We start from the raw sequence: 27,318 nt of genomic DNA, 5'->3' as shown, positions 1-27,318 counted from the left end.
AAAATATGAAAATCTAAAAAATTATATCACAGCCCTCAAAGATTCAGGCAAGACGCTGAAGACATATTGGTATGAAACATTTATTTTGATCAGTGCCAATATAGAGAATAAAAATAATACATACCAAACTCTATTCATTAAATAGTAAATCAAAGCTGGATCATGTAAACTCCCAAACATTAACAAATTGAAGTAGTTCAGTGATTGAATTGCTGAAAAGGATTTATAATAAACAATTGCTGCAAATATTGAATTTTGCCAGCACCTGGATTACAAAACTAGTCTAACAATTCAAATTAACACAATATTGAAAGACATACAGTGCTTCATAATACCCTAAAGAGAAACAAGTCAAGATGGTGTTGCAGACTTGAAGTGAGATATTGAGTGACACAAACTGACTTAATTCAGTAACTATCTTTGCAGATGAACCACCTTTGTTGCTTCTATTCCAGCAGAGAGGGCCATGGGTCCACAGACTTTATACCAACTTGTTTGCAATAGCTTTCACTTCCGGGCTGATTCATAGTTGGTAACAAACCAATCGCAGGTTTCCTTTAAAGCTGTAAAGACAGAGCCAGAAGAGTCAGTGAAGACAGCAGATGCAATCAAAACATACTTCCTGTAATGTCCAAGTACTTTACAGTCAGTCCCACCTTGTTTGAAGGGTGTGAAGGTGAAGTCCGGCTGGTAGCGGCGCAACTTTGCATTGCTTGCTGTCTTTTTGAACTGGCCGTCTGCTTTACTGGTATCAAACTAGAGGTCAAAGGTTAAGTACATGGAACTGATGATATAGAAATGTTTCAAACAGCCGCTTTGATTATAAAGGACTATAGTAACAATTGTACACAAGTCTGTTAACTACAAAATGCATGATATTTTAACGCTGTAAAAAGAAAAATAGCAAGTCTTTGCAATTTGTACTCTATGTGCAACAACAATCAAAAACCAGCACATTCTTTCACACTGGGGATCATCACAACCAAAACATGGAACCTTTTCTGTTTGCCAGGAGTCTGATCCAAGAGGGTTGTTTCCTAAGTTATCCAGATAACCTTGCTGAATAAAACTTGGAACCACCTCAAGTCTGGAACGTGGACTACGTATATATAGTAAACCACTTGGTCCAAGTTAAACACCTCTAAAAATCAGTTAGCATGATCAAAAGGATACCACCACTCCTCCTTTAAAGTCCAGTGCTTGCACAACTGCTTCTGCTGCTTCCTTTATGGACACTTCATCCTCCTCTCCAACTGGAACCAGTAGACACGACATGGACATCAGCACTATGAACTTAATTCAGCTTTCACTGTGGACATGCCGTGTATGAGGACTCACCAGAGAGAATGATTGGATCGACCTCTGGATACTCTCTCAAGACCCAGAGGAAGAGACGAGCCAGGTCCAAAGAGTAGATGAACTGTCTTCTGGGAGTGCCGGAGCCCCAGACCACCAGGGGCTTCCCCTCCTCTAATCATGCACAAAAACAAGTGCACCATTTATATGGACCCTGCTCGTCCAATGTGCAGGATTGGCATCGGTGCCGTTACTAATCTTATATTAAATATTGATTTTCAACTAACTGGTAACAACACAACTTAATAAGCTTTCTAAAACTAAATGATTCAGTGTATGAAAGTAAACACTTAGAAAGGTAATGCATTTTTAAAACATTTGTTTGATTGAAATTCTTTTTACATTCAGACAGCAATCAATAAATCAAATGCTCTGAATAAAACAGAAAAATTGGATACATGTGGCTGTTGCAAGACAATAATAAACCTGTCCAATCATTTTATTTTTCCCTGATTAAAATGATGGGATGGGCTACCTGCCTGTCTACCTGATGGCACGGTGCCCATGTACTCATTGCGCACCATAGGAGTCTTCCACAAGCTACTAGCTGAACAGCTGTGAGACCTAACAACAGCCACGTTGCTTGTAAACGTTATTTATGATCATTTTGAGGGAGTGGCTGTCAGTGTTGCAGACTTAGCAACTTTCTCACTACATTTAGAGACTTTTGCTGCTAGCTACTTTCATTGGAAAAGCAACACTGGGCTGGGCTTTTCGGTTGGATAATTTCTTAAATTAAACTTCTAATCATTCATACACCGTCGGAACGGCCTGCGGGAGAAATTTGGGGTTAAGTGTCTTGCCCTAGGACACATTGACATGGACTAAAGGGAGCCTGAGATTGGACTGCCGATCCTCTGAATGAAGGAAGGCCCTGCTCTACCACTGAGCCACAGTTGCCCCTACCAAGGTATTTGGTATTGGGGTTATTTTCAGGTGTTTTAATCCATAGGGAAATATTAGATTATATAAGAGAATGTGACTTACTTTGAGCGATGTACGCTTTGTGGATGAGGCCTGGCAGCACATGGCCGTCTTCAATGCTGAAGTTGTCATGAGGACCAAAGACATTAGTGGGAATCACAGCTGTATAGCAACGCCCATCCTGCTGGAAATACGCCCTGTGAAACAAACAAACAAACAAACAAACACACAAACACACACACACACAAGTCTTATTCATGCAGCATTTACAAAACACGTTACAGCACAAACCCATCAGTTCCCACCTGTTATGAACATCAATCATTCTCTTTGCATAGGCATAGCCAAAGTTCGACTCATGAGGTGGACCGTTGTGGATCTTGTGCAAAGAAAACAAAGTAAAGTTAGTTTCCATTTACAAATTTACTGACGCCAGCTAAGAGAATATCCACGGGTCTTTTACCATGGTCTCATCAATAGGGTAGGTGGTCTTATCGGGGAAGATGCAGGTGGACAGACAGGAAACAACCTTGACCGTGCCAACTTCATGTGCGGCCTGCAGCACGTTATCGTTGATGTAGATATTGTTTCTCTGGAGGGGACAAACATCAGTTTTTAACAAAAAACAGTATCTGAAATCAAGTACATGAATAGCAGTTTATAACACGACAAATTCCACTTTCAACCCACGTCGAACAACCTTTCCAAACACCTGTGCTAGCTTATCAGCAGTGATAGCAGAAGCGCGACTTCCTCATACCCAAAAGTCCAGGTTGTATTTCATGTTCTTGAAAAGCCCCCCAACCATAGCAGCCAGGTGAATGACGTGGGTTGGCCGATGTTTCTCAAACGCAGCCCTCGTCTCCTCCATGTTCCTGGACAGAGGCCACAATTAGCACCAAAACGTGTGTGTTTGCATAATGGTAGTAGCTAGAGGAAGTGTTCTCTCTCACATGAGGTTGGCATCTTTGGAGGAGAGGAAAATCCATTCTTCCCCCTCCTTGGCGCCCCCCTCCTCTTTGACCACATGCTGTATGGCTCTGCCCACCAAGCCGGATCCTCCTGTCACCAGCACCCTCAATGGAGCGGTGTGATCACCCTGACAGTTCATCTAGAGAAAGCAATGCACACAAAAAAATACTTAATAGAGCGAAAGCACAATACAAAACACAATATGAGCGTTCGCATGCGATAGTCAGGTTATGTAAATATTACACAAAGGAGTAATGATAAGTTAATGTGGCACTGAAAACTCCCTGACAGCGTCTACAGGTTGGTGTGTTGCAGCTCGACTGAGCTGTTAAATAGCAGGTCAATGCCACGTCATTGGGCAGTGCGGTCAAGACAGACTCAAATAACAAACAGTCGCTAACTTACTACAGCTAACTTAATCTTACCTCACTTTTCGGGTATCCAAAGGCCAACTTGTTTGCTGCTTCACCCTTCAGTCTATGGTTGCTTCCTCCTGCTTCTCATTGGAGGCGAGCAGTATTTACAGCACTGTGTTGTTGATCTAAGCAAATCCAGAAAAGCTAACGTTATCAACCAAAGTTGATGTTAGCTATGCTAGCAGGTAACCGTTGTATTCATTCCTTTCAGCTAACGGAGTTACGCTAACTGTTGGTTCAATTCAACCTGAGCGTGGCAACTAACGCTGTATCGCAAGTAACAGTTTTTACTCTTCTTCCGCCTAGTGCAGTAAAGTACCGTTAACTCGGAGCCAAACACCTGCATAAAGTAGGTGTTTCTCACCCGTTGGCCACACAGACAGAAGGAGGCGGTTTAAAGCTAGAGAGCCAGGTTGAATGTAGTCTCGCATATCCTGTCCATACCTGACCAGACAGAGCTGCCTGCGCCGGAGAGAGAGCTTCCGGTTATAACCTTCAAAATAAAGTTGTATTTCATGCCCCAAATCGACACGCTGAAGCGTTCCAATTATTCTCAAACTGGAAATACATTAAGCATGCATCAAATATAAAGTTTCACTGAATACACATTTCTCACACGTCATATTGATACAATTTGAAACATTTATGTGTACGGGTCAATGACATGACATTGTATATTTTAGAGTCCGAGTCCATTATTTCCTTTTAAAATATTTTGTATCAATTCAAGACATGTATCATTTCATTCAATAAAAGCTATTGAGTTTGAATATATTTTCAGTACATTCAAATAATATTTATTCTTTTATGTTTTAGCATCTCAAACCCTGAAAATGTCAGGCGGCACAACCTTCCGAGCAAATGAACAGACTAAGAACACTATCAAATTTTTTTATTTGAATGATAATGAATGCAAAAGTAATACAATGGCATGATTTTATCGTTGAAATCTTTCAAATAAACCAAATTTTACAAATACCTATAGTTTAAAGCAATTGAGATCATTTTAAATCTTCTGTCCAGCAATTTGAATGTTCTCAAATATCAGGGTGGCAGAAGATGGGACTTTTATTTTTAAATTGAAGTGCAGAACAGTTAACAGGATATTGAATCAAGTGGTATAACAATATTACTGAGGATCTTATCAGTTAGTGAGTTGTAATGCAAGAAATCATCTTCTGTGAGCTTTGACCCATCTACTTTAAAACTTTGTTCATGGTTATCATAACTGGTCAACTCAGCTAGACTCCCAACATTTAATATCATAGAGACATGTGATCTGTTGTAGCCAGCTCATACAAGATTGCAACATCCTCGAGACAGTCATGAGCATCAGCTGTACATATACAGTGATCCAGCCAAGATGTTGTATGCCATGCTTCACTAGTATATGTGTAGCTATCCACTGGCAACAGCACTTTGCTGGAAAGAACCAAGGACGACGATGATGAGGCTGAAGGGACAGATTATAGTGATGACTGGAGTGGCCATGAGTCTTCTGACTGGCCCAACGGAGAGGATTCTGGTTACGGGGGCCTGTGGCCTGAGGAAGAAGACGAAGATCGTCATTGGTTGGATGAAGAAGAGGAGGAGTTTGAGTTTGAAGACAACGGTGAAGTCTTCAGACGTCCTGGCCTGGTAGACGTTCCACCACCAGAGCTTTGGCCGGGATGGGACGGACATCCTCCTCCAGACTTCATCCGGTTGGTGCACAACTTCTTCCTACGACTGTTCAGAGGACCCCAGCAGGAACCTCCTCAGCGTCAGCACCCTCTTCATCATCATCACGCTCCTCAGCATCAGGACCTTCCTCAGCATCAAGGAGGCATCGAGGAAGAAGACAGCCGTGAAGAGCCAACTCCCTCAACTTCCAGCCCGAAAGAGGAGCAGGGAGGAGGGCGACGAGGAGAGTTGTTCCAAAGAGCCCATTCAGTCAACTTCTGGCCTCGGATCCTCCGGAAAGAGGAGCGGCGAGAGATTCTGGAAGGTAATGGCCAAGAGGCCGAGGTGGGACGATGACAGCGACTCCGATTAGGATTTCAGCCCTGTATGAAGCAGGACTGACAAACCCATCTGGAAACAGTCGCATCTGGTGACTTTTTTCTTTGTAGCAGTGAGGGCATCCAGCAGGATGGAGCTCTTTGTCTGAGTCCTGGAGTCGTCAGAAGATTCTCATATAGGAGGAGAACTCTGAAGAGTTGACTCCCTCAACTTCCTTCTGTAACTCCTCCACAAATAGGAGCAGGGACGAAATCTCCGAGGACCAGAATGTCCTGCTAAAAGGACCAGAAGGAGTAATGAGGAAGGCCTCAGAAAAGAGGAGACCTTTGAAGAGCCAACCTACTCAACGTCTGGCATCAAAGAGGAGCGGGTAGGAATACTAGAAACTGGAAAAACCAAGGTGGGTTACTGACAGCACCTCAGATTAGGATTTAAGCCCTGCATGAAGCAGGACTGACAATCCGTCTGGAACGGCAAGTTACAGTTATATGAGGTTGTTGTGAACAAACAATCAGAAACTGTGACTTCTCCACAGGTTGCTTGCCAACTTCATGGTAAATACAGGTAGCTATTGTGCCAAGCATCTGGTTGTCAAGTCTAAGTAACAGCATATAAATAACAATTTTACAGTTGTTTTTGTGTATGGTCTAAATAAACAAGATTTATTTTGTTAATAACCAAGCTTTCCATTTGCTTTAAGCCTTTTTTCTAAGCTAAGAGCCATCTGGCTCTAACTACGTATGTGAGACTAGTATCAATCTAACTTTATATATTAAAGCAGATAAGTGTATTTTCCACAATGTTGAATTCAAAACAAATGTTTTTGGTCACTAGAAGACCATCACCACATAATTAAAAAACAGCAAATAGGACTATGACTAGATTAGCAAATGCAAATAGATAATGTAATTATGCACCATAAGATGAAAGGGAAGGTTTTCTTCTTGGGAAATTGAACAGTTGGATATTTTGTGTCTCACAGTAGGAATACATCTGTTCATTGATTAATATAGTCATATCCATTTTCTGTCAACAATACTGATAAATTGATGACTTTTTTGATGAAAATGCCAGTTTATTACTGCTGCAGTTCTCAATAATTGATCTATATGAGCTGTTCTTTTCATTCTGTATTGTTTAACTTTCTATGTATCACCCCACTGAGCTCGCTCAACAAAATCAAACTTTATGAAACTTCTACTTTAAGTTTTTTTACCATGCATTTACCATAACCAACATAACAGTAATAACTTTAATCTGTAAAGAAGACAGAATTATTGAGACCATTCACTTTTAATCAATACAGTGCAATATTGTAGGCCCTTATATCCCATAGCAGGGAAAGTTTTACATATTAAGGATGAAAATCCAAAATCTGAAAAGAACACTGTATTTTTGTTTAGTCGCGACATCCAAAGACTAGGTACTGCTGGATCATATCCGCCATGCCCAAACAGGTAGGTCTGTGTTCGTCAGTTTGACACTCTGCGTTGGTGGGCCAATTCTCAATCCAGGTTCTCTCTCCGAGCATATACTGATACCTGAGGAGAGCAAAGGGAAAAATGCATTGGTTCTTAATCTGAACAGCTATCTGCAATACGATGGAACATAACATGAAAAAGCCTCCTCCCTCCTTCTTTACGTTAATTTACTCTGTCGATAGCAACAGAAACACATAAACAAGAGAACAAGAAAGGCTAACTTGATTTAGTAGTAGAAAGCAATAAAAACATTTCAATACACACACTTTCACACAAAGAACAAGCTTACGATTGGTCTTGGTCATATCTGTGAATATCTTTGGATGTGCCCATGATAAGGTAGTTTTTGCCTGTTCTCAGATCCAACGGCTCCCTGCAGTATGGATAACTGAGCAATGTGCGCAGTTCATTCAGAGGACGCACATCCTTGCTTCCTGTAATCAAAATATAAGAGAACATAGAAAAGGTAAGGATTAAACACAGCGCTAAAGGTGCAGTACAACACAGTGATGTATTGTCACATATTCCCAGTGCCACAGTGGAATCATGCTTCACAAAATAGTTGGACATGCGCTTATTGGATTTCTTGCAGAGAGTTAGATTGATACCTCTGTTGATATACCACTCTCATGACTGTACAGCAAATGTGCAGACAACAGCCGGCTAACTTAGCTTAGCATAAAAACTGGAAACAGTTAGCCTGACTCTGTACAAAGATAACAAAATCTACCTACTAGCACCCCTAATATACTGTTTAATCAATACAAAAAATAAATTGTTAAAATTACAATTAACCTTTTAAAAGGGCCAGTGTGAAGCTGTTAAGGCGATCTATTGGCATTAATTGGTATATTTTCTTCAAAGTATAATCATGTTGTTACCTCAGAATGAACCGTTTACAATATATCTACATAGAGAGCAGGTCCTCTTAATTGCGTCCAATATGTTGCACTGCCATGTTTCTACAGTAGCCCAGAACGGACAAACCAAACACTCCAGATGGAGCCATTCACGCCGGCCACCACGCTTGACACACGGGAAAAGTTTCGGTTGGTTGCAATCTGCAACCTTACCGCTAGATGCAGCCAGACTGTACTGTAATATTTCTTGGCTAGAACCAACCAGTAACTTCCTGGAGTGTCTGCTTGTTACCTGGCAATGCAAGCTAATTTGGATGGCTTTTTACAAACATGTGAGTAGTACCAGTCTTCTCATCCAACTCTCTGACAGAAAGCAAATATTTACATGTCCCAAAATTATAAATACCCACCTTCTTTGATGACTTGCAGTACCCGCACTTTGTAAATATCAGTGGACAAACCTTCTCTAAACTCTTCCAGTCCCACTTTGTACACTTAGGACAGACAAGTTGCAGATTGTTAGCGGAGTTACTTATACTAGTCTCTTACTCACACCAACAAACATTTTTTTGTATAAAAGTGCTTTATAAATGCAGTCACGCTCACTTACCAAAATCTACTTTATTGTTCAATTCAGTCTCACAGACTGTAGCCGTGCGCTGATCATTGCTGACTTTGTTATTCTTCTGCATACTGCAGTTCTCTGCAAAGTAAAAACATGACTGATGACCCTATAAAATAAATACACGTGGATGTGAGAGGGAGAGTTGATGGGCGAGTGAAGCTCTACCTAAATCACAATTTAATTAATTATTTAGCTAGACTGATGCTCTGATCCTACAGGTGCTTGTTGTCTGACAAAAAGTTGATCATTATGTTACAATCTGGTGATTTACTGTAAACCAGTGTTCATTTTGGAAGCTATTTTATATTTAGTCTTATTCAGCATTCACATGGAATCAGGCAGAACGTAGAAGCAGACGGACACTTTCTGGACGGCACTGGAAAAACAAACCAACAGTCATACGGAATATGTTGCTGTGGTGATGGAATAAAATATATTAAACAAAAGTATTTCATGTCCACTATTTTACGTAATTATTCTTGTAATGCATACAACTATAAAATGCAGCTTTCTCTTAATTTTCTATTGGAAAGTTAAACAACTTTGTATTTCTGTGAGGGAGCTACACAACATCTGATTGTAAATTCGGTCGCAAATGTGGACAGCAATGCCGTCTGCCGTTAACAGTATTCTCTGCCGGTCTTACCTGATTTTACTGTTCTGCTCTCATCCACTAAAATACTATCTGTCTACCGTCTGCCTGATTGCACGTGAATGCAGCATTTATCTTAGTCTTTAGATGAAAATGCTTATTTGTTTTAGGCATTTTCATCCTTCATAGTTTTCGTCAACAACTCAAAATGTTTTCGTCGACGAAAAGTCATTCAATTTGAATCAATTTTTAGCCAAAAATGTTTTCTCTCTTGATTCTGTCAGCTATTTTTCTTCTATATCAGCAAATAAAACAATTTTGTAATTTTAGCATTATCCGATGAAAAACCCAATTCGAATGATTAAAAATGCAGCTCAGTCCAGTGAGAGTAGTTTGACATCATCTTGTTTACCTTCAGCACATGTGCATTCATCATTTATACAGAGACGCATTAACATTCCAGCTTTCCTCTCTGGATGGTAGAATTTCACACAACGTGTTTCTGCAATGGTGAATAAAGATATTTGAAAAGGAGTTTGTGGTAGCTCCAGTACATCAGAACATTCACATTAAATACTTTGAAAATGTAATATCGACTGCTCATCCACAGTGTTGTCTACTCCGACATCTATTGACAGTATAGTACATGGAAGCATCATGTGTTTCTAAGTGACTTACGGTCATAGTATTCGTAAACAGACACAGGAGCTGGTTGAAGGATGCCCACTTTCAGCTTCTGATGGACCCTAAAAGTGATCTCCTCGGGTCGTAAGTGAGAAACCTGTGGACAAAGGTAAGGTGGGGATAACACACAAAGAACAAGGCAGAGAGAAAAACTGTAAAGGCAGGAAACAGGGATGTCTTACCTTGTCCAGGTAGATGATGAGTGAGCCTCTTTCTGACAGGACTGTGTTCATCTCATATTTCGCAATGGTGGGAGCACGTCCTCGGGACAACTACACACACACACACACACACACACACACACGCACACACACACACTGTCAGACAACTTTCTAAACCTTATAAAACTACTTGTTTCTCCTAATAAACAACTTGACTGAACTGTATGTGGGTATACATGTATCTGTCAGTTCTTACTTGGTCCAGGTCATTTGTGTTAACAGTGAAGCCAGTTAGCAAGCCAATAACCAAGATTGACATGGATGCATCGCTGTCCTTGTCCTTATACCTACACAAAGAATAGACAGACAAATAATGGCATAAAGGAGATGGAGAGAAAGAATGTTAATTATGTTAGAAGATGATCTGTATAGCCATGTTACTGTAACACTGGTCAGTATGACATCTTTATTGTACTCACAAAACCTCAATTCTCAGCTTGTATATCTTCTCATCCTCATCCATGCTCTCTGCAGGAGCAAAAGTAATTGAGTATTTTGTTTATTCGTTTCTCATAAGGTTAAGGAACTTGGCAGCAACAAACTGATAAAATGACAACAAATAAACAGAAGGAGAGGGAGCGCACCACATTACCTGGGAGGAGCTGCACAGACATGTTAAACTTCTCACAGTCACTCTCCTTTTCTTTTGGCAGAGTGTAATACAGCGACACCATCTGTCACATAGATAAAAGTGCATCGCAAAATGTGTCTTAAAAATAAAGTCCACAGAAGGTTAAAAATGTATTTGGTGACAAATCAACAATCAACAGATGATAAAACTCAGAATCTGAAAACATATTGTGCTCACTGTCAACGTTGCTTCTCCTGAGCCGGTGGCAGTCACTGTCACATTCTGGTTTATGTCATTGATCTGTGCGAATTTAAATATGCACACAAACACACACACACACGGTCAAAGATCAGCAGAATAAACCTACAGGAAACATCAGGAGTGGTGATATTGAGTCACAGAGAGTTTGTTTGTGTGTCTTCTCACTCTAGCTATTCTGGTGGTGTAGTGGTTGTCCCTGTTGAAGTTGTACACGTAAGGCCTTGACCTGCCCGACAACATGATCTTCACATTCAGATCATACTCTGTTTTTTTAGCATTGGCCCAGTACTCTGCTATTGCCTGGTACACTATTATGGTAGCCTAGAGAGAAAAAGAGTGAGAAACCAAGACTTAGAAATAAAACAATAAAGTAAACATAGGATGGAGGTATCAAGAAGCAGAGAGAGGTCAGTGTTACCTGGGTCGATCCATAGCCTCCGCCCACCTTCTGCTGCTTGTTGAACCATCTCACAACAGGTCTGGCTTCTTCAAAGGCCTTTATTAACATAAGGAAAGTAAATGGTTGACATTTCCTGTGGTCTGTGGTTGCATATTGATTCAAAAAAATTATTAATTGAATTAAAATAGAGAGATGTCCTGATTCTGGTACAGTTGTATTTTAGATTGTAACCTGCCAGTTTCTTAAGTTTCCAAGTCTACCATAGAGCTTCTAAATCAGTTTTTCCTATTATGGCACAACCAAACAGCAGCTACTTGAAACTTGAAACCAATATTTCAAGGCATTGGCATAAATGAGACAAACATTTCATTGACTTTTGTTTCCAAACCCTCCACCCTTTTAGTGAGGCAACATGGAGGATGACTGAGTTGTATGTTTTTTGTAGCATGACATCCTGGTAAAACCCAAACAAGTGGGACGTGCTCACCTTGGCCTTGACCAGAGCAAGAAGAGCATAAGCTGTGGCCTCCAGAGTGTAAACACGTCCCCTAGGTGTCGGCCAGTGAGATAAGTCTGAGGAAGACGCACACAAATAGCTTGTTATTACAATGCTGTACCTTGAACACTGATAATTCCCCAATCCCTCGTCTCAACGTGTTTAATGTTATAGAAGTAAAATGTCCTCAATTTAAAAAAAAGTAACTAATCTTTCTATCTTTCTACATAAGAGCCCAACTGAGAAGATTATTAAGAACAATACAGATTATTGATATTGCAGAAATAAAAAATTTGATATTTGGTTTTCACACATACAAATGTGTAGTTCAAAAATTGTTTCAAAAATATGTACTGAGCAGGACACTATATAGCTGAACAATAAAGTTGTCTAATCTGGTGGACAATCAATGTAAATGAGAAACTGTTTCTAAATCACTTAAAAACATATCTTTGACATTTTTGCATGAAGCAAAAGTTACCCAATAATATTGCCCAACATACCATTGTGTTGGTCGGGCTCTGATAAACCTATTGTAGAAATGAATAGTACATGTGTAATATCCAAACACTACAACATAGAATCAGTTTAAGAATCATGCTGTGTGACGACACCTGAGGAAACAAACTTGTAGAGGATCTCCCGGTTCAGTTTGTCTTCATTTGCCAGGGCATATGACGTCATGGCGACAGCATATGGGTTGGTGAGGCTGGGCAGACGGCTTTCCAGAGAGACCACTGCTTTGTCTATACTGCCTTGCAGAGTCTGGATGGAAAAAAAAAGCAAGGAAAAAGGAAAGTGAGGAGAAAACAGTCGGATAACAGTAATCCATCCATTTTAAATATCCCGTTGTGTTCAGGAATGTTGTAACATTTGATCCTGGGACATTAGCCGAGTCCGGAATGTCTCAACTCCCTCGCCTGTGTCTGAGGCGCCCACAGTTACAGTTACTATTTGAGTGTGGATTTAATGCTCCATGGAAATGCCAAACCAAGGGTTGGCAGCAAATGTTGCCATTTTGAATGTGTCACATGCTTCGAAAGAGTCATTTCAGCACAATTGACCATTCGATAAACCCCTCCCAGCAATTGCTATTTTGGGTTAGCAACTGAAACTAGACTCGACAGGTCGTTCCACCTGCTGAAGCAGTATTCAAACTGTTTTTTGTAACACTACCTCCAGAAACATTACTCTCATTACCTAAGAAATAATACGTAGTATTTCCCGACTGAAGGTGTTTTGTGCAGCTGTTTATTGTTTTTGAGGAACTCCAGCAACGCAAGCAAACATTACCGAAGACAGCTTTACGTTACAAATATAGCTAAGCAGCCAAGTTATTAGAATTTATATAAACATGTATACGTACACGTATGTATGTATATTAGAATGAAACAAGTCTGATTGAACATTTTTCCTAACCATACTCATAATGCAAGGACTAACTAGCTCTACATTGCACTACAATATCCTCTTCAACCAACTCACAGAGCCAATGTTAGCTTAATTAGGTATTTATTTACAGTTGACCAAATCTGCCAGTGGCTAGAAATGCAAACTGAATTTGTCGAACCCTGTGTGAAATGAAGAGCCCAAGTATTTTGAATAGTAAACTTGCCCTGTCCTTACTGTAAACTGCATGTGCAAGAACGGAAAGCTCTATTAGGAGTCACGACAGTGACTAAGAGACTTTGCAAATGACGAGTTGCTTCATCGTCAGAAAGCGTTGTTTGTCCATCACTAGTGTAGAATCTAAAAATTAAGAAATAAAAGCAGTGGAGGGAAAAGAAAAAAACATCGTATGGAGATGAGGTACTGACATTAACAGTGGCAGCACATAGTGTGCGTGACTCCTGCATGGCAATGAGACAGAAGGCCGTCATGGAGGCATCTGAATCTGTGCCGCAAACATCACCCTACACACGTAGGGACACAAACATATTGAATTATATAAGGTTTTAGCCAGTGACATCAAATTGTTTCCATCTTGTTATTTTGTTATTGACGATAATAAAATCAGTTCACGCACAATCATCTCTATGAGGAACAGCTTTCCAACTTCTCTAAAAAAGCCGTCAGGTTGCTGCGTGTTGAGAATCAGATACTTAATAGCGTCACAGATGTCTTTGCTTTGCACTTCCACCAGACTGTTGGCCATGGCAAACACCTTGGCAACATAGGCTGTCAGCCTGAGAGAGGAGAGGAGACATTTAGTTTCCTTTATTTGCACATGAAATACACCATCACCACATAGTCAGAATTTAGGTTAAAGGAGGAAGTGGAAACATTTGTATGAGTTCTTGGATATTTGAAAGCCTCACCAGGTGCTACTTTTGTGGCTGGGCCACATAGCAAAAGACCCATCATCTTTACGATAAGCAAGCTCGTTCAGGTAGCCTGGACACAAACAAGCACACGCAACCAGTCTGAGGAGCCCCGTTACATTTTTCTCCTGTTATAATTGCATCTTTTAAATCAGTGGTTCTCAAGTGGTCTGGCTGCGGGACCCACCATCACCCCTTAATGACAAGCCGCGACCCAAATCAAGGAAAAATTTTCAACTTCTCAAATGAAAAGATGGTGCAGTTTGAACCCGAGCTGAAAATGTCCTCTGCAGTCATAGTAGTAGGGAGCTCTCTTGTGCAGAGAAATTGTTCCTGTCAGTCCCCGTCCCACACATGTTAAGGAGTGTGAATAGATGGCACTCCACTGCATAAAAAATCCCCATCAAAATAAAAGCACAGGATTTTTTCTTTTTCAGGCAAAGGCCCACTGAAAACGGGTCCAAAACTGGGTCGCGACCCACCAGTTGAGAATCACTGTTTTAAATGATTCTGCTGGGATATGTTTTTGGTTGTAGTTCAACTTATATAGTCTATGTATTGCATTCAGACCACTAATACTTAGTGTCTCTGCTTGGGGCAGTGGTAACATGCATTGCTGTCTCTGCCATACTGTTTTTATTTTTCATACCACTTCTGCAACATCAGAAACTTAAAAATCCTACACAGAGGGGCATCAATAAGATTCTTGGTATCTGTGTCAATACCTACCAGTCTTGATGTGTTGGAGGGCTTCGCTACGTTTCTCTAAGCCCACACTTTCCCACTGGTTGGTTTTGTCCAAATAAGTTGTTGCAATGACAGGTAGAGTCATGTGGATCATGTTCGTTTCTCCAGGGCCTGAGGGTTGTCTGATCAGACTACCCATAGAGTTTCCGCTAACGGGGTTCTCCACCAGTGCAGAAACTTGTTCTCTCCCTGCAGTCACACACACAAACAGAAAAAAACGAAACGTTACAAATCAACACAAAGAAACATGCAAAGGTCCCCCACAACCAGTGAGGTAGTCATTAGAACAATGCCAATTTATAACAGTTCATTTTACAAGCACTATGTGACATAACGCGCCCAAATATGACATAACATCTCACCTGTCACAGAGATATGTATGCTAGTAGGTGTGTCTCGAACCAAATCTTTGTTAGGAATTCCACTGTTGAGAGTTTCTTCTTGTTTACCATCTGAAGGGACAAACAGTGGGCAAGTTGGGGGATCAATTCGCAAGTGATGATCAATTCGCAAGTGATAAAAACACAATATTACCAAATTACTATATAATATAGCTATTTATGGGTAAACTCACCTACACCTTTAGTAGAGGGGTCTAGAGTTATAATCTGAGAAGATTTAACCAGTACACCTTCAGGCTGGAAAAACAACAGTTAGGACAAACATTACAACTCACAACAATATTTTAGTAGTCTGCTGGTGTGTAACAAAATACAATATGGCTTAAAATCTTCTCTTCATTTTGAAAAGGCTGATACAGTACACATATGCATCAAGGTTAAGCAACTGATGTGTGTTTCCCTATGCTGACTTTAACACGGAAGATCGATGTTTCCCTTACCACCACCCACAGCATCTTCCTGATTCCATCATGGAGCAATGAATCTTTAACAGCTGCTTTGACCTCAATGCTGTATTGTCCTATTTTCATGGGAATAACAACGAATGGCACAGAGCGTGTAGTTTGGGGCCCAATTCTGACCTCCTGACGATACTTTCCACGTTTAGAGGCTGCACTGCACACATCCTCCTCCTCAATCAGATCCACACGCACCTTGAAAACAGGACAAAGATGGAGCAAGAGAATGAAGTATATGTCACTGTCAAAGATGAAGACCCCAATTGAGCAGATAATAGAGATCATAGTAATCAGTTTTATTTTAGGTCACCTACCAATGATGCATTCCTAATTTGAAGAAATGTAATGCTTTATATTGTTTCCTTTGGGATCAATTTGAACTTGAGAATGGAAAGGCAGATTGTCCCAGTTCTGGGGACCAACCACCATTCATCAAAGACGAGTTAATTCGTTCTATTTCTTTGAGTGGCACTCGTTGTATGTCAGTCCAATATTTACTGTTGTTTTTGCACTTTTGTTTGAAATCGCTAAGAGAAATAATATCTTGATCTCATTGGCTCTGGCATGAAACACCAGAGCAGAGGAACACAGACTTACGGTGGCAAGATCGGGGCTGTAGTTATGGAGGATTGCCTTAACTTCCAGCTGCTCTCCACGGACAGCAGAGTACGGCAGCTTAAGATCAACGAAGAATTCCTTCCGGACAAGTACCTCTAAGGGATCGCCAACACAGATTCCTTTAAGATGAGAGGGATAAATACAAGTGATGAATGAGAAAAAAGGGAGAGAGAGAGAGAGGTGTAAAGGATGGGAGAGGTTTACAGGTTTTAGTCACTGAATCCTCACCGTGAGTTTGTGACAGACTAATGCCAGTGAACTGCCAGGTTGTGATTGAGTCGTGCAAAATAACATTTCTCGTCAATGATGTGGTGTCACTGAAACATAGAAAAGGGTTAACACTTTGAGAGGTAAAGGGTAGCTTTAAATTCTAGTGGTGTCAGTGTGAAGTTATCAGTATATTTTGTCTGTGCATATTTCAGTTGACTCACCAGTTAGGTGTTTGTCGAGGACAAGCAGGCAGTTTGATGTCTAACCACAGCCAACTCTCAGAGAATTTGGTGCGAGAAATTATTTCATAGCTGTCCATGTAACTGTTGTCATCCACCTCACCTAAAGTGTCATTAAAAATGTTACTAAAATTGAATGGGACAGGGAGGGGGAAAACTGACAAGAAAAGACGGCTCCTTCTCCCTTCAGTATGAAAAAGTAGAAGCACAGATTAGATCGATTAGAAGAAAGTATGAAGTAAAAACAGTTTCACCTCACTTTTATCTGTCTACTAATACATAGCATGGCAAAGACGGGAACAGTGAAAGTCAATGGGACAAGCTGTCCAACGACAAACATCGTGAGAACTGAGTGACTGAAGATGACTGATGATGTGTTTATTGGGGAGTTTAGAGCCGTGGTTCTTACTTAAACTGGTTGTGACGTTCATGATCGTAGTGGCTCGTTTCCTCCTACTGGGGGCCGGACATTTCAATTCTGGAAAAACAGACACGTTTTTAACTTTAAAAGGTGGGACGTAAACTTGATTTGTGCTTGGTATAATTGATGTGAATCTCTTTAAATCAAAGTGAGGTCATTAATCTGGTTGGCAACGTGGACAGGGTGAGGCTGTGAGAAAATTTGATCTACAATTGCACATCCATTTGTTGAAATGTTAAAACGTATAAATGCTTTATTATAATAAAATGCTAAAGGAAATATTCTAAGACCCCTGAAATAAGGGAGGGACCATGATCACCTAATGTGGCAGTCACAATAGTTCAAATGGAAATGCCTCAAAGCGTCTGTTCAACCAAAATCATATTATCTCACTTACGTCAGGTAGTATTTGGTAGATAGTTTTGGCTTCATGTGCCATGTGTGGCTCTTTGTTTGTGTTGCTCACAGCCCTGAAGAATTAAAAAACGAGACAGCAACGAAACAATGTCTCTGAAATCTATTTACATGTCAAAATACTGAAAAAGTTGAGCAAGAAATATATTGCAATTTGGTTTAAGATGCCGTTTTTACTGTCCACTAGATGCTTACTCCTAAAAAACACTAGCGATGAGTAAAGGTTTATTGTATGAACTATTATCTCCGCTTGGATGCTTTTTGTTTGTTTGTTTTTAGAATCAGAATAAAACGGGATCTTATTCTGAGAACCTTTTGATTTTGTCTGTTTTTTGTTAGTTTCCCTTGCACCACCCCACCCTAGCCTGCTCTAGTGACCTCTCCTGACGTTACAGTGCCCACTTCTCCTAATCAGAGATATTTCAGTGATACAATGTTCAGGGAAGGGGAGCGTAAATTAGTGTCACCTGTTCTGTAGGGTGTCCCAGAACCCGCGTTGGACTGAAACATCAGCCCAGCATCGTAAAACACATGCATACCGTCCCTCCCTCCACCTGGTGTGCAGCCTGTGTCGTACTTCTCTACAATGTCCCACACCTGAGCAGGTCGGAAGTCATTCACACACACACACACACACACAAACAAGACGTATGGTTACAGTATGCAAGTTAAACAAACACATCTATAAACTCACATGATGGATCTGATATGTACACATGAACTCATGCAACGCAATTTAGCTGCAGGACAAATTTACACCGGATATTATCTGAACCCAAAAGCTAACAAACGTGAAATTTAACACGTGTGTAATTTTCTTTTATACATAGTTTTTTTTTAAATGAAACCCCTTTCAAATATTTTAAGAGATAAATATGACATAAAGAAATTGCCTTTTTCTGGGTGAGACGGTGCTTGTTGTTTTGGACGTAAACGCCTTTGTCAACTGCCAACAGTCCCACTGTGGCATCTGGATCTCCTGTGACCTTCAGAGCAAACCTCTTGCGGGGCTCATAGGAAGGTGTGGCTGTTGACGATTCAAGCCTCAGCTGAATGTGAAGGGGAGCTCAGTGAATGAGACATGCAGTTCTGTATTTGCTTAAGCAGTTTCATACACAAAAAATATGTCTGAGAAATTTACAAATAACTTCATCAGCTTGTGTGTGGGTGTTTTGTTTGCCCACTTAAACTCTACTACATCAGTATTGCGTGTCTCACCGAGCCCATGCAGGAGTCCTTGACATCCACCCTAACAGAGTCTGATACCACTTCATTGCCGTTGGTATGGTAGTAGGCTATGATGCGGAACGATGGCAGCATTTCTTTGGTAACAGGAACTATCAGGGAAATCACAACTTGACCTCTTGTCCTGTAACGGCCATTGTTCACCAGCTGACCTTTGCTCAAGATCTAGGGAGGCAGATTTGAACATCAGCACTTATCAGCCATGACTGTATTTTTACACACGAAGAGGAACGCAACCAAAAGAGTAATATATATGCACACATGCACAGGTGTAAAACATCTCTCACCAGGTATGTGATGTCAGTGTCATGGTTTTCCTGCCGGTTGAGCATGAGGTAGATTTTCAGGTTGTCTCCTAATTTCAGCTCCGCGGTATCCGCACCTGCAAATATGACATGTTGTCATATTACCCAAAAGATGTAGTGCATGGTGCACACTTTCCACTGCTATCTCCTTTTTTTTTTACCATCTGATGTTATATGTCAGGATGTCCCTCACCTATGTTGATGTAGTTATTGCTCGGTGTTGTATATGGGAAAGCTACCATGGAGGCTGATGCTTGTCTTTCAGAGCCAATAGCAGGATCGTTGGTCCTTGCCTGTAAATAAAGACACACACACACAGGGAAGCATATACACACAGTTCAATAAAGAATACTTGAAGAGCCCCAAGTCTTTCCTATCTCAACTTATCATGGCTGCTAAATAGAATGACAAACAGACATTACACTGACAAGATGAAGTTCACCTTGTGACATACTGTACAGTAAAAGTGCAAACAGATGACCAATAACAGGGAGCTGCTCGGCTTGATTTCACCTCTTCAAGTGAACGCCAAAAATGTTTGCCAACAAAAGCTGAAATTCAAAAATGGTAAAAGATTTCAGAGACTTACAGTTATTGTAAAGCGTGGGTTCCTTGCCCCTGTATTGATGGAAAGCTTTGCTATGCCATTGGATGCGGTCACGCCCTGCACTTGGCCTGGATCCACCACCACACTCAAGCCTCGAGCCGGACTGCTGTCATGATTTACAACTTCAACCTGCCATCAGAAACACAAACAGCTGAACATCAGAAATCGACTAATCGTCTCATTGAAACACATCATTTTAAAGGTTAAACTCATGTTATTAGAGTAGTTCGTAGTTCTAAGTATCATGACAGTTCATGGTGACCCAATGGGTTGATAGCCTTTTTTCTGTTTGTCAAAATCTGCTTTAACATCATAATGAAAGTCCACGACAAAACATTGATCTAATCAATAACAGTTATGAAGAGAGCATGAAGCAGCATCTGACTTGCACAATAAGATATACTGCCATCTGTTCTCAGAGTGACTTATTTCAGTATTGTAATGTTGTCTGTAATGTTTTTTATTTAAGTAGAAATATAGCCATTTGATAAAATGGAACCAGAACTGTCTCTTGCACCCACACTGTCCCTGGTTCACCACTGAACTCCGCCTCACGAAATCCCGGAAACGCAGACTAGAGCGACTCTCCAACAAAACCGGCCTCACACCCTAGCTTACAAGGAATACATACAGCAATACAAACTGGCTATCAACTCTGCTCGCTCCACCTACTACTCTGGCATCATCCACTCTGGTTCCGCCAACCCCAAGGTCCTCTTCTCTACAATAAACAAACTCCTCAAACCTTCAGTCCCTCCCACTCCTCCACAGCAGAGAAATGCAACTCCTTCCTGTCATTCTACAAAGCAAAACTTGATACCATCTATTACCAATTGGCCACTTCCAGCCCCGCCATGTCCAACCCTGTATCTGTAAATCCCCCACTAACTGACCGGTCACTCTCCCGATTCTCCCTCATCTCCCCCTCAGATCTCAATAAATCACTTTCTGGCATGAAGACTCCGACTTGTGACCTGGACCCTATCACTCTAGTCATGGATTGTCTCCCGGCCCTCCGCCCGCACCTCCTCTCTGTCATCAACTCCTCCCTGTCTACTGGCTCCGTTCCTCTCACCCTCAAACTCGCCTCAGTCACACCCACCCTCAAAAAGCCTGGCCTTGACCCTGACATCCACAACAACTACAGACCCATTTCCAATCTTCCTTTTCTGTCTAAAATACTGGAACGCACTGTTGCCCACCAACTCAACACCCACCTGGACTCGAACCAACTGTATGAACCATTTCAATCTGGATTCAGATCTCATCACAGCACAGAAACTGTCCTGATCAAAGTCACCAACGACCTCCTCTTCTCCTCTGATGACCACTCCCTCAACATCCTAATACTACTCGACCTCAGTGCAACCTTCGACACCATCAACCACTCCTTCCGTCCTCCCTCCACATTACTGGCACAGCCCTCTCCTGGTTCAGATCATACCTCTCCGACCGTGAACAGTTCATTAGTATCAACAAATTCAAGTCTGACACAGCCCCAGTCTCTCAAGGTTCAGTACTCGGTCCCCTCCTCTTCATCCTCTACCTGCTCCCCCTTGGCGACATCATACGCCACCATGGTCTCCATTTCCACTGCCATGCTGACGACACCCAGCTCTACATCTCCACCAAATCCATCACCCCCACCACCCACTCCACCATCACCAACTGCCTAACAGATATAAAAACCTGGATGCAATCTGAAAACCCTCTCCTTTGAACGTCTTCTTTCATCTCAAAAACATCGCCCGTCTCTGCCCCTCCCTCTCCTCCACAGCCGCTGAAACACTCATCCACGCCTTCATCACCTCTCGACTGGACTACTGCAACAGCATCCTGTACGGCTCATCCACCAAAATCATCAACAAACTACAATACATCCAGAACTCAGCTGCCCGTCTGCTCTCCCACTCCCACACCAGAGATCACATCACCCCAGTCCTTCAAAACCTCCACTGGCTCCCCATACAGCAAAGAATCCAGTTCAAGATTCTCCTCATCACTTACAAAGCCCTTCATAACCTCGGCCCTTCATACCTTTCTGACCTCCTGCATTGATTACGCTCGCAACCGCAACCTCAGATCCGCCAACGCCAACCTCCTTACCCCCCCTACTCTGTCCAAGCATTGGACCTGGGAGTACAGGGCCTTCTCCGTTGCTGCCCCCTCCCTCTGGAACTCCCTCCCCCCAACACCTCAGACATTGTCCGTCAATCGCCACTTTCAAAACTGCAATTAAAACTCACCTATTTAAATCTGATTTAACCTGTAAAGTCAGTTATCTACGTTTATTTTTTCTTTTTTTTTTTTTTCGTGTTGTTCCTTACTGTTATCTATATTTGTTCTTATTATAAATGCTTTTATTGTTTCTGTTTCTACCATGTAAAGTGTCTTTGAGTGCCTTTTAAAGCGCTATACAAATAAAATATATTATTATTATTATTAAATCACCATCTCTGTCCGAGAAAAAAATGTGTAAAACAAGTGCCAAGCCATAAGCCATACATAGGCTGTCAATTCATGTAAATGTAAATAAGTACTTTACCACAACATCGAAGGGCATTCCTGGTTTGAAATATTTGGGTGTTTTCTTGAAGTGGATGGTGTAAGGTGATTTGACAATCAGGATGCTTCTCAACTCTGCCTCCACCATTTCACTACCTGTGTGTTGATACAGAAACCAAACACATTCACACAAACACTGATCACAAGAGTATTTTATTTTATTTATTTGACATCTCCTGATTTTCATCTTGATTAACGGATACAAAAATGTTATCTTGATATCTTTATTTTCTATTCTCCTCTCATTGTTTGGAGATTTTCAGACTCTAATACTGGTGGTAGTTAGTTGGTTACTTTGATCAAACACACTGAAAAGGCACACACACACACACACACACACACACAGTCTCTCTTTCTTACCGCTCTCCGTCATCACGCTGACGGCCAGAAATATGGAAGTCCCCACCAGTTCAGCAATGTTTGGGAAAGTCCATGTGATGTGCTCTTTCTTCAGTGTGACCACTCCATTACCTTTCTCAACCTAATGTGACATCATTTAAAAATGCATCTTCAAATACAGTACAGTGGTAAAGTCAGTGGAAAGCCTGTTTATGTCTGAACATCCTAAATAAATAATATATGAAGATGGAAATGTAACAATTTAGCTAAAATAACTGCAGATGTATGAATAAAAGGAAATTATAGACATTTTTCATGTTTTAGAGTCTTGCAAAACATAAATAAAATACAGCTAAAGTGTAAGAATGTGCTCACCTGTACTCTCTGAAGAGAACTTGGGAAGCTTTTCTTTTGACCGTCTTGCATAACCCCAAATACCGCATAGGCGGTCCCATCCACCTCTTGACCAAACAGATATCTGAACTCACAAGACAGGGACATGTTAAAGCACACAATGAAGCAAAACAGAGAAATCTAAAACAAACGAACACAAACCAGACAAAAAAAAAAAAAGCTAAAGCCCCAAACACAACCTCTGGACAAAACCCTTTAGTTTTCCTCCTGCAATCAATCTACCAATCAAACCTGATATCTCAATCCACAAAACAAAAACCTTCACATACACAGCTTTGATGTCGACGGTGAGCTCTTCACTGTCCACGTAGAAGAAGGAACTCATAGATGTCAGTTTAACCTCAAAACTGGGCAGCACTGCAAAATGGAAAACATTTTATTTTGTGTCCAATCAGGTAAAAGATAAGTGTGAATGTTGTAGGTTTGTGCAGGTAATGAAGGACTCACCGTATTCTTTGACCTCGAACTCTGCAGAATAGCTCTGCTGTGGGTTGCTGTGGAACTTTGTCACCACCTTCCACAGTCCTGGACTACACACGCACACACACACACACAATTAAATTGATAATTTAGAGACTGAAACAGGAACAGACTTTAGATTGCGTGAAGTTATATATACATATTTACATCTTACACAAATTGAGATGTAGGCCTACACAACAGAGCTGCAAGAAAAGGTTTTTTAGTTTTCAGGTTGCCTTTGCACGAGATAGAAAGGGTGTAGTACTTGTGCTTTCTTAGGCCGATTAGTTTTAGTTACGGATTAAATGTATTTCTGTCCCTTAACAATCAATATTTGGATCTTAAAAGAAAAATTGATCTTCAGTTTAAAGGAAGAGTTTAACATTTCATTGGAGAGTTAAATAAGATCATCACCACTCTCGTGTCTAACAGTGGTAACACTCTTCCCATCTAAGTAACCCTCTGCCTAAAAGCACATGAGCTATTTCCCAAAATGTCAAACTCTTGCTCAAATTTACTACACACTGATTTCCAGAGTAACACTAGATTTTCCACTCAAAAGCAAAGATGGCAGCTGCTGCTACTCTGCTAGCTAAGCTAGTTGACCTTTTAGCAGGTCTAGTTTATCTTAGCTGTTTGCCTGCTGTCTCATTTAATTATGTCATGTAATGCATTTTATATACCAAAATGTTGGTTTATCAAATTCATATTTTTCAATTATATAGCACAGATACAGGTTAGGTCAAAAGTATCTAGATCTTGCTTTAGTGAAGATGAGCTATGTGAAAATCTTCCCAACAACACGTTGAAGATATATTACTATCACAGCCAGGCTCTTATAACATTAGCAAATGGAGTTACATTAACACAACTCTTTTCTCCAGTTCATGTCTCTTTTCCTACATCCAGTTGTGCTGAACTAGTATTCTTTAATTCATCGGAAGATCATAATTGGCTCAAATGAAAAGTCTCGGTATTCAGTGTGTCTCCACACTTTATACACTGTATGACTTACATACTTCTATTTAGTTGCTGTCCAAACACTAAATTAGCAACATGGAAATTAATTGTAAAAAGTGCAACATAAACATGTTAAAATATAGGCTACTTTGCATAATCCTAAATGATTTGACGTTTTAATGTTTTGAGATGAATTTACCTGCTATCCATATGTATCCAGATTGTAAATACACCACTTAACAACAAAATGTATAAAAATGGAAAATGTAATTTAAACAAGATACACTACTAACCTGACAATTTCAGCAAGTTGGTAATCTCCAGAGTGGATCCCTGATCTCAAAGGGACTGAATGAATTGGTAAAATGGTGCCTTCAGGGGTCTAAAAATTAACAATTTTCAATAACCATTAACAGAGAGCCGTGGTAAGTTACAAATTAATTCAGTAAATCCATGAAATATTTTAAGTATGTCTTTTGTCTACAATCCGCCATCCTCTTCAACGTCTATATTGACCATAGACTGTATGATATTGACACTTTTTTCAGCTATTTCTAAAATGTGTTTGTCTTCAACTGAAGGAAAAAGGCTGTCTTTAATGCGCAAATCCACCACTAGAGGGAGATATACATGTATTTGTACTCCCAGATAGGGCTTATTATATGATATCACTTTCAATTCTGTACTTATCATAGATAAATCACAATACCACAATCTCGATGGAAATAGCAGCATCAGTTTGGGTTGCATCATCCCTCTCTACTGGCTTCATACGAGGCGTCACTGCAAACATCCTGTAAAGAACTGACAGAGAGAGAAAGAGGTTCATTTTGCTGAACGGTGTATCTCTTTTCGGTCATGTGACAGTTTAAAAACGTTTTGAAAAAAAGGGTTCTTTCACGTCACTGTAATTTAATAAAATCATTCAATTTGAATGACACGTCAATAATGACACTTAAAGATATTCTCACAGAAGTAGGTGTGTTTTGAGCACTGATGCAGATTTGAACCCACCTCTGCTGTTGGGGGTGTAGAGGGTCTTATCAGTCTGTATGAAGATGTACCCGGACTGAAAGGACACTAAGACCACTTTCTCCAGCAGTCGGTCAGGAAACTGAGCTTGCAGGTACACGAACTGCTTCATGCTGGCATCCTTACTGAAGTTTCCAGCAGGGATCTGAAACCAGTATGAAGAGACACCAGTAGTGCATCAGTAGCAGGGGTAGGGTGGTCTACATCATGTGCATTTCTGGATTCATTTATAGATTATTTGTGGCCATGTTAGAAAATGAAGCCAATATAATAACTTAATTACATATATAGTGACGGTATTTAAATTACCGTTATTTGTCCAAGCTGCTGGAAGTTATTTGCATCACTAAGTGTCACAGATGTAGTTGCCAGCCTTTGGTTTTTGGTTGGATGGTTCATCACGCTGATTTCAACATTGATGTCTGCTCCAGTGCAGTCTTGACACTCCACAAAGATATTTTCGGCTGTACCTACACGCAACAAGTTGGAAGCAGACAACACCTTCCTGCAGAGCAGCGGTGAGAGAGGAATATACGGAGTAATAATTATATTCTGTAGTCACTGTGTATCGTTCTTGCTCCCATTACAGTTCAACCAATAATAATGTGAATATCAGGAAGATAAACAGATGAACAAACTGCATATTTTAGCTCTGTTTTGGGTGAATGAATTCAAACCCTGGGGCAGTGTTTAAAGGAAAGTTAGGTCTACTTACAATGGAGCTCCATCAGCCAGAGAAGTCAGGGAGGCCAAGGCCACAGAGGCCACCAGCCACAGCAGAGTCCTACTCATCCTCTTAACTGATCCTGATCCGCAGTCAATGGAGACCGTCACTGTACTGCACCCCTGTGTTTCTGCACGCATGTATGAACACAAACACACATTATCGTTATCATTATTTCCCATCAGCAGTTGAGAAACTGTTGAGTTTGGATAAACTTTGTCTGTGCTCTGAAGAAGAAGATAAACAGTAGAAAATCAATGAGGATATAAACAGTTGAATAAACTGTTCACTGCAACATCACAGCAAAACTGCTTCAGATGTTTTCTAATGTGACACCTTTGTTTACTTTTCTCTTGTTCGGGACATTTTGAGTTCCTTCTAAATCTTGTTCTGGACCTGATAAATCAGCATATTACACAAAAACAAACATGCACACAACTACTACTCAGGTTAGAGTCATGTTGAGTCATTTCTGGGAAAAGTTTCTGGCAGAGCTTTGTGGAGTTTCAACAACATGGACTTTTGTCCGGTGACAATCTTTTTTTTAAATAGAAGTAAGTCGAAGTTATTGAAGTTGATTTTTTGACTGTTCAGATAGGAAAAAAATCCATATATATTTACAGTTTCTGAATTTATCTTTTAGAAAATGCACTACCACAATCAGACAATTAGCTTAGCATAGCGCAACCACTATGTCCGTCAACCCCATGGTAACAACAAGACTCCAGGAAGTGACAACACACGGTACATAACTCCCCATAAAACTACATTGTGACGTTTTTGCTTCTGTTTTTTTTTTACTGATTAAATGAACAAAATATAACATGTTATAGTGAGCTTCAGAGGTGCTGAAAGATTAGTTTTGTTACCTTTAGACGAGCCAGACTAGCTGTTTCTCCATGTTTCCAGTCTTTGCTAAGCTAAGCTAACTGGCAGTAGCTTCGTATTTCACAAACAAAATAGTATCAATCTTCTC

General features: G+C 40.6%; 2 protein-coding genes across 4 annotated transcripts; both read right to left on the bottom strand.

The window, feature by feature from the left end:
* Window positions 1–66: 66 nt before the first annotated feature.
* LOC116395678 (GDP-L-fucose synthase) lies at window positions 67–4,125 on the bottom strand. 3 transcript variants are annotated; one of them, XM_031869743.1, is made up of 10 exons: window positions 3,678–4,125; window positions 3,234–3,391; window positions 3,041–3,155; window positions 2,744–2,872; window positions 2,586–2,659; window positions 2,344–2,477; window positions 1,339–1,470; window positions 1,174–1,253; window positions 657–756; window positions 67–563 (listed from the first exon to the last, which is right to left on the bottom strand). In XM_031869743.1, the coding sequence occupies exons 2-10, from the start codon at window positions 3,389–3,391 to the stop codon at window positions 508–510; spliced, it is 978 nt and encodes a 325-aa protein (XP_031725603.1). In that variant the 5' UTR covers window positions 3,678–4,125; the 3' UTR covers window positions 67–507. The 3 variants fall into 3 exon arrangements, with proteins under 3 accessions (XP_031725603.1, XP_031725601.1, XP_031725602.1); XM_031869741.1 differs by having other exon boundaries at window positions 2,344–2,659; XM_031869742.1 differs by having other exon boundaries at window positions 2,344–2,659; window positions 3,683–4,125.
* Window positions 4,126–6,957: 2,832 nt separating this feature from the next.
* On the bottom strand, window positions 6,958–26,451 carry LOC116395673 (complement C3-like). The gene is made up of 42 exons (XM_031869733.1): window positions 26,334–26,451; window positions 25,928–26,123; window positions 25,601–25,763; window positions 25,296–25,390; window positions 24,880–24,968; window positions 23,612–23,694; window positions 23,434–23,521; window positions 23,126–23,228; window positions 22,772–22,892; window positions 22,392–22,507; window positions 19,829–19,975; window positions 19,433–19,532; window positions 19,222–19,316; window positions 18,908–19,099; window positions 18,583–18,738; window positions 18,157–18,286; window positions 17,264–17,332; window positions 16,837–16,957; window positions 16,634–16,722; window positions 16,385–16,524; window positions 15,770–15,982; window positions 15,503–15,566; window positions 15,291–15,380; window positions 14,911–15,117; window positions 14,179–14,254; window positions 13,887–14,046; window positions 13,678–13,773; window positions 12,475–12,625; window positions 11,852–11,937; window positions 11,383–11,460; window positions 11,130–11,285; window positions 10,941–11,003; window positions 10,725–10,806; window positions 10,552–10,600; window positions 10,329–10,419; window positions 10,094–10,183; window positions 9,906–10,008; window positions 9,640–9,729; window positions 8,621–8,713; window positions 8,421–8,504; window positions 7,440–7,584; window positions 6,958–7,210 (listed from the first exon to the last, which is right to left on the bottom strand). The coding sequence occupies exons 1-42, from the start codon at window positions 26,408–26,410 to the stop codon at window positions 7,069–7,071; spliced, it is 4,779 nt and encodes a 1,592-aa protein (XP_031725593.1). The 5' UTR covers window positions 26,411–26,451; the 3' UTR covers window positions 6,958–7,068.
* Window positions 26,452–27,318: the final 867 nt, after the last annotated feature.

The sequence above is a fragment of the Anarrhichthys ocellatus genome, unplaced genomic scaffold (assembly GCF_004355925.1).
Source record: "Anarrhichthys ocellatus isolate YVR2014 unplaced genomic scaffold, GSC_Weel_1.0 scaffold48, whole genome shotgun sequence".
Classification (NCBI taxonomy): Eukaryota; Metazoa; Chordata; class Actinopteri; order Perciformes; family Anarhichadidae; genus Anarrhichthys; species Anarrhichthys ocellatus.
The sequence above is the reverse complement of the archived record's forward strand: the minus strand, read 5'-3'. Positions and strand labels throughout refer to the sequence as shown.

Coding starts and splice junctions, on each gene's coding strand:
- LOC116395678 (XM_031869741.1), bottom strand. CDS start 3,391: ATGAACTGTCAGGGTGATCACACCGCTCCATTGAGGGTGCTGGTGACA. Junction 3,156..3,233: donor TCCAAAGATGCCAACCTCAT/GTGAGAGAGAAC, acceptor GCCTCTGTCCAG/GAACATGGAGGAGACGAGGG. Junction 757..1,173: donor ACTTTAAAGGAGGAGTGGTG/GTATCCTTTTGA, acceptor TTTGACCTCTAG/TTTGATACCAGTAAAGCAGA.
- LOC116395673 (XM_031869733.1), bottom strand. CDS start 26,410: ATGAGTAGGACTCTGCTGTGGCTGGTGGCCTCTGTGGCCTTGGCCTCC. Junction 22,508..22,771: donor CAGCGTGATGACGGAGAGCG/GTAAGAAAGAGA, acceptor ATCAACACACAG/GTAGTGAAATGGTGGAGGCA. Junction 7,211..7,439: donor AGATATGACCAAGACCAATC/GTAAGCTTGTTC, acceptor TGCTCTCCTCAG/GTATCAGTATATGCTCGGAG.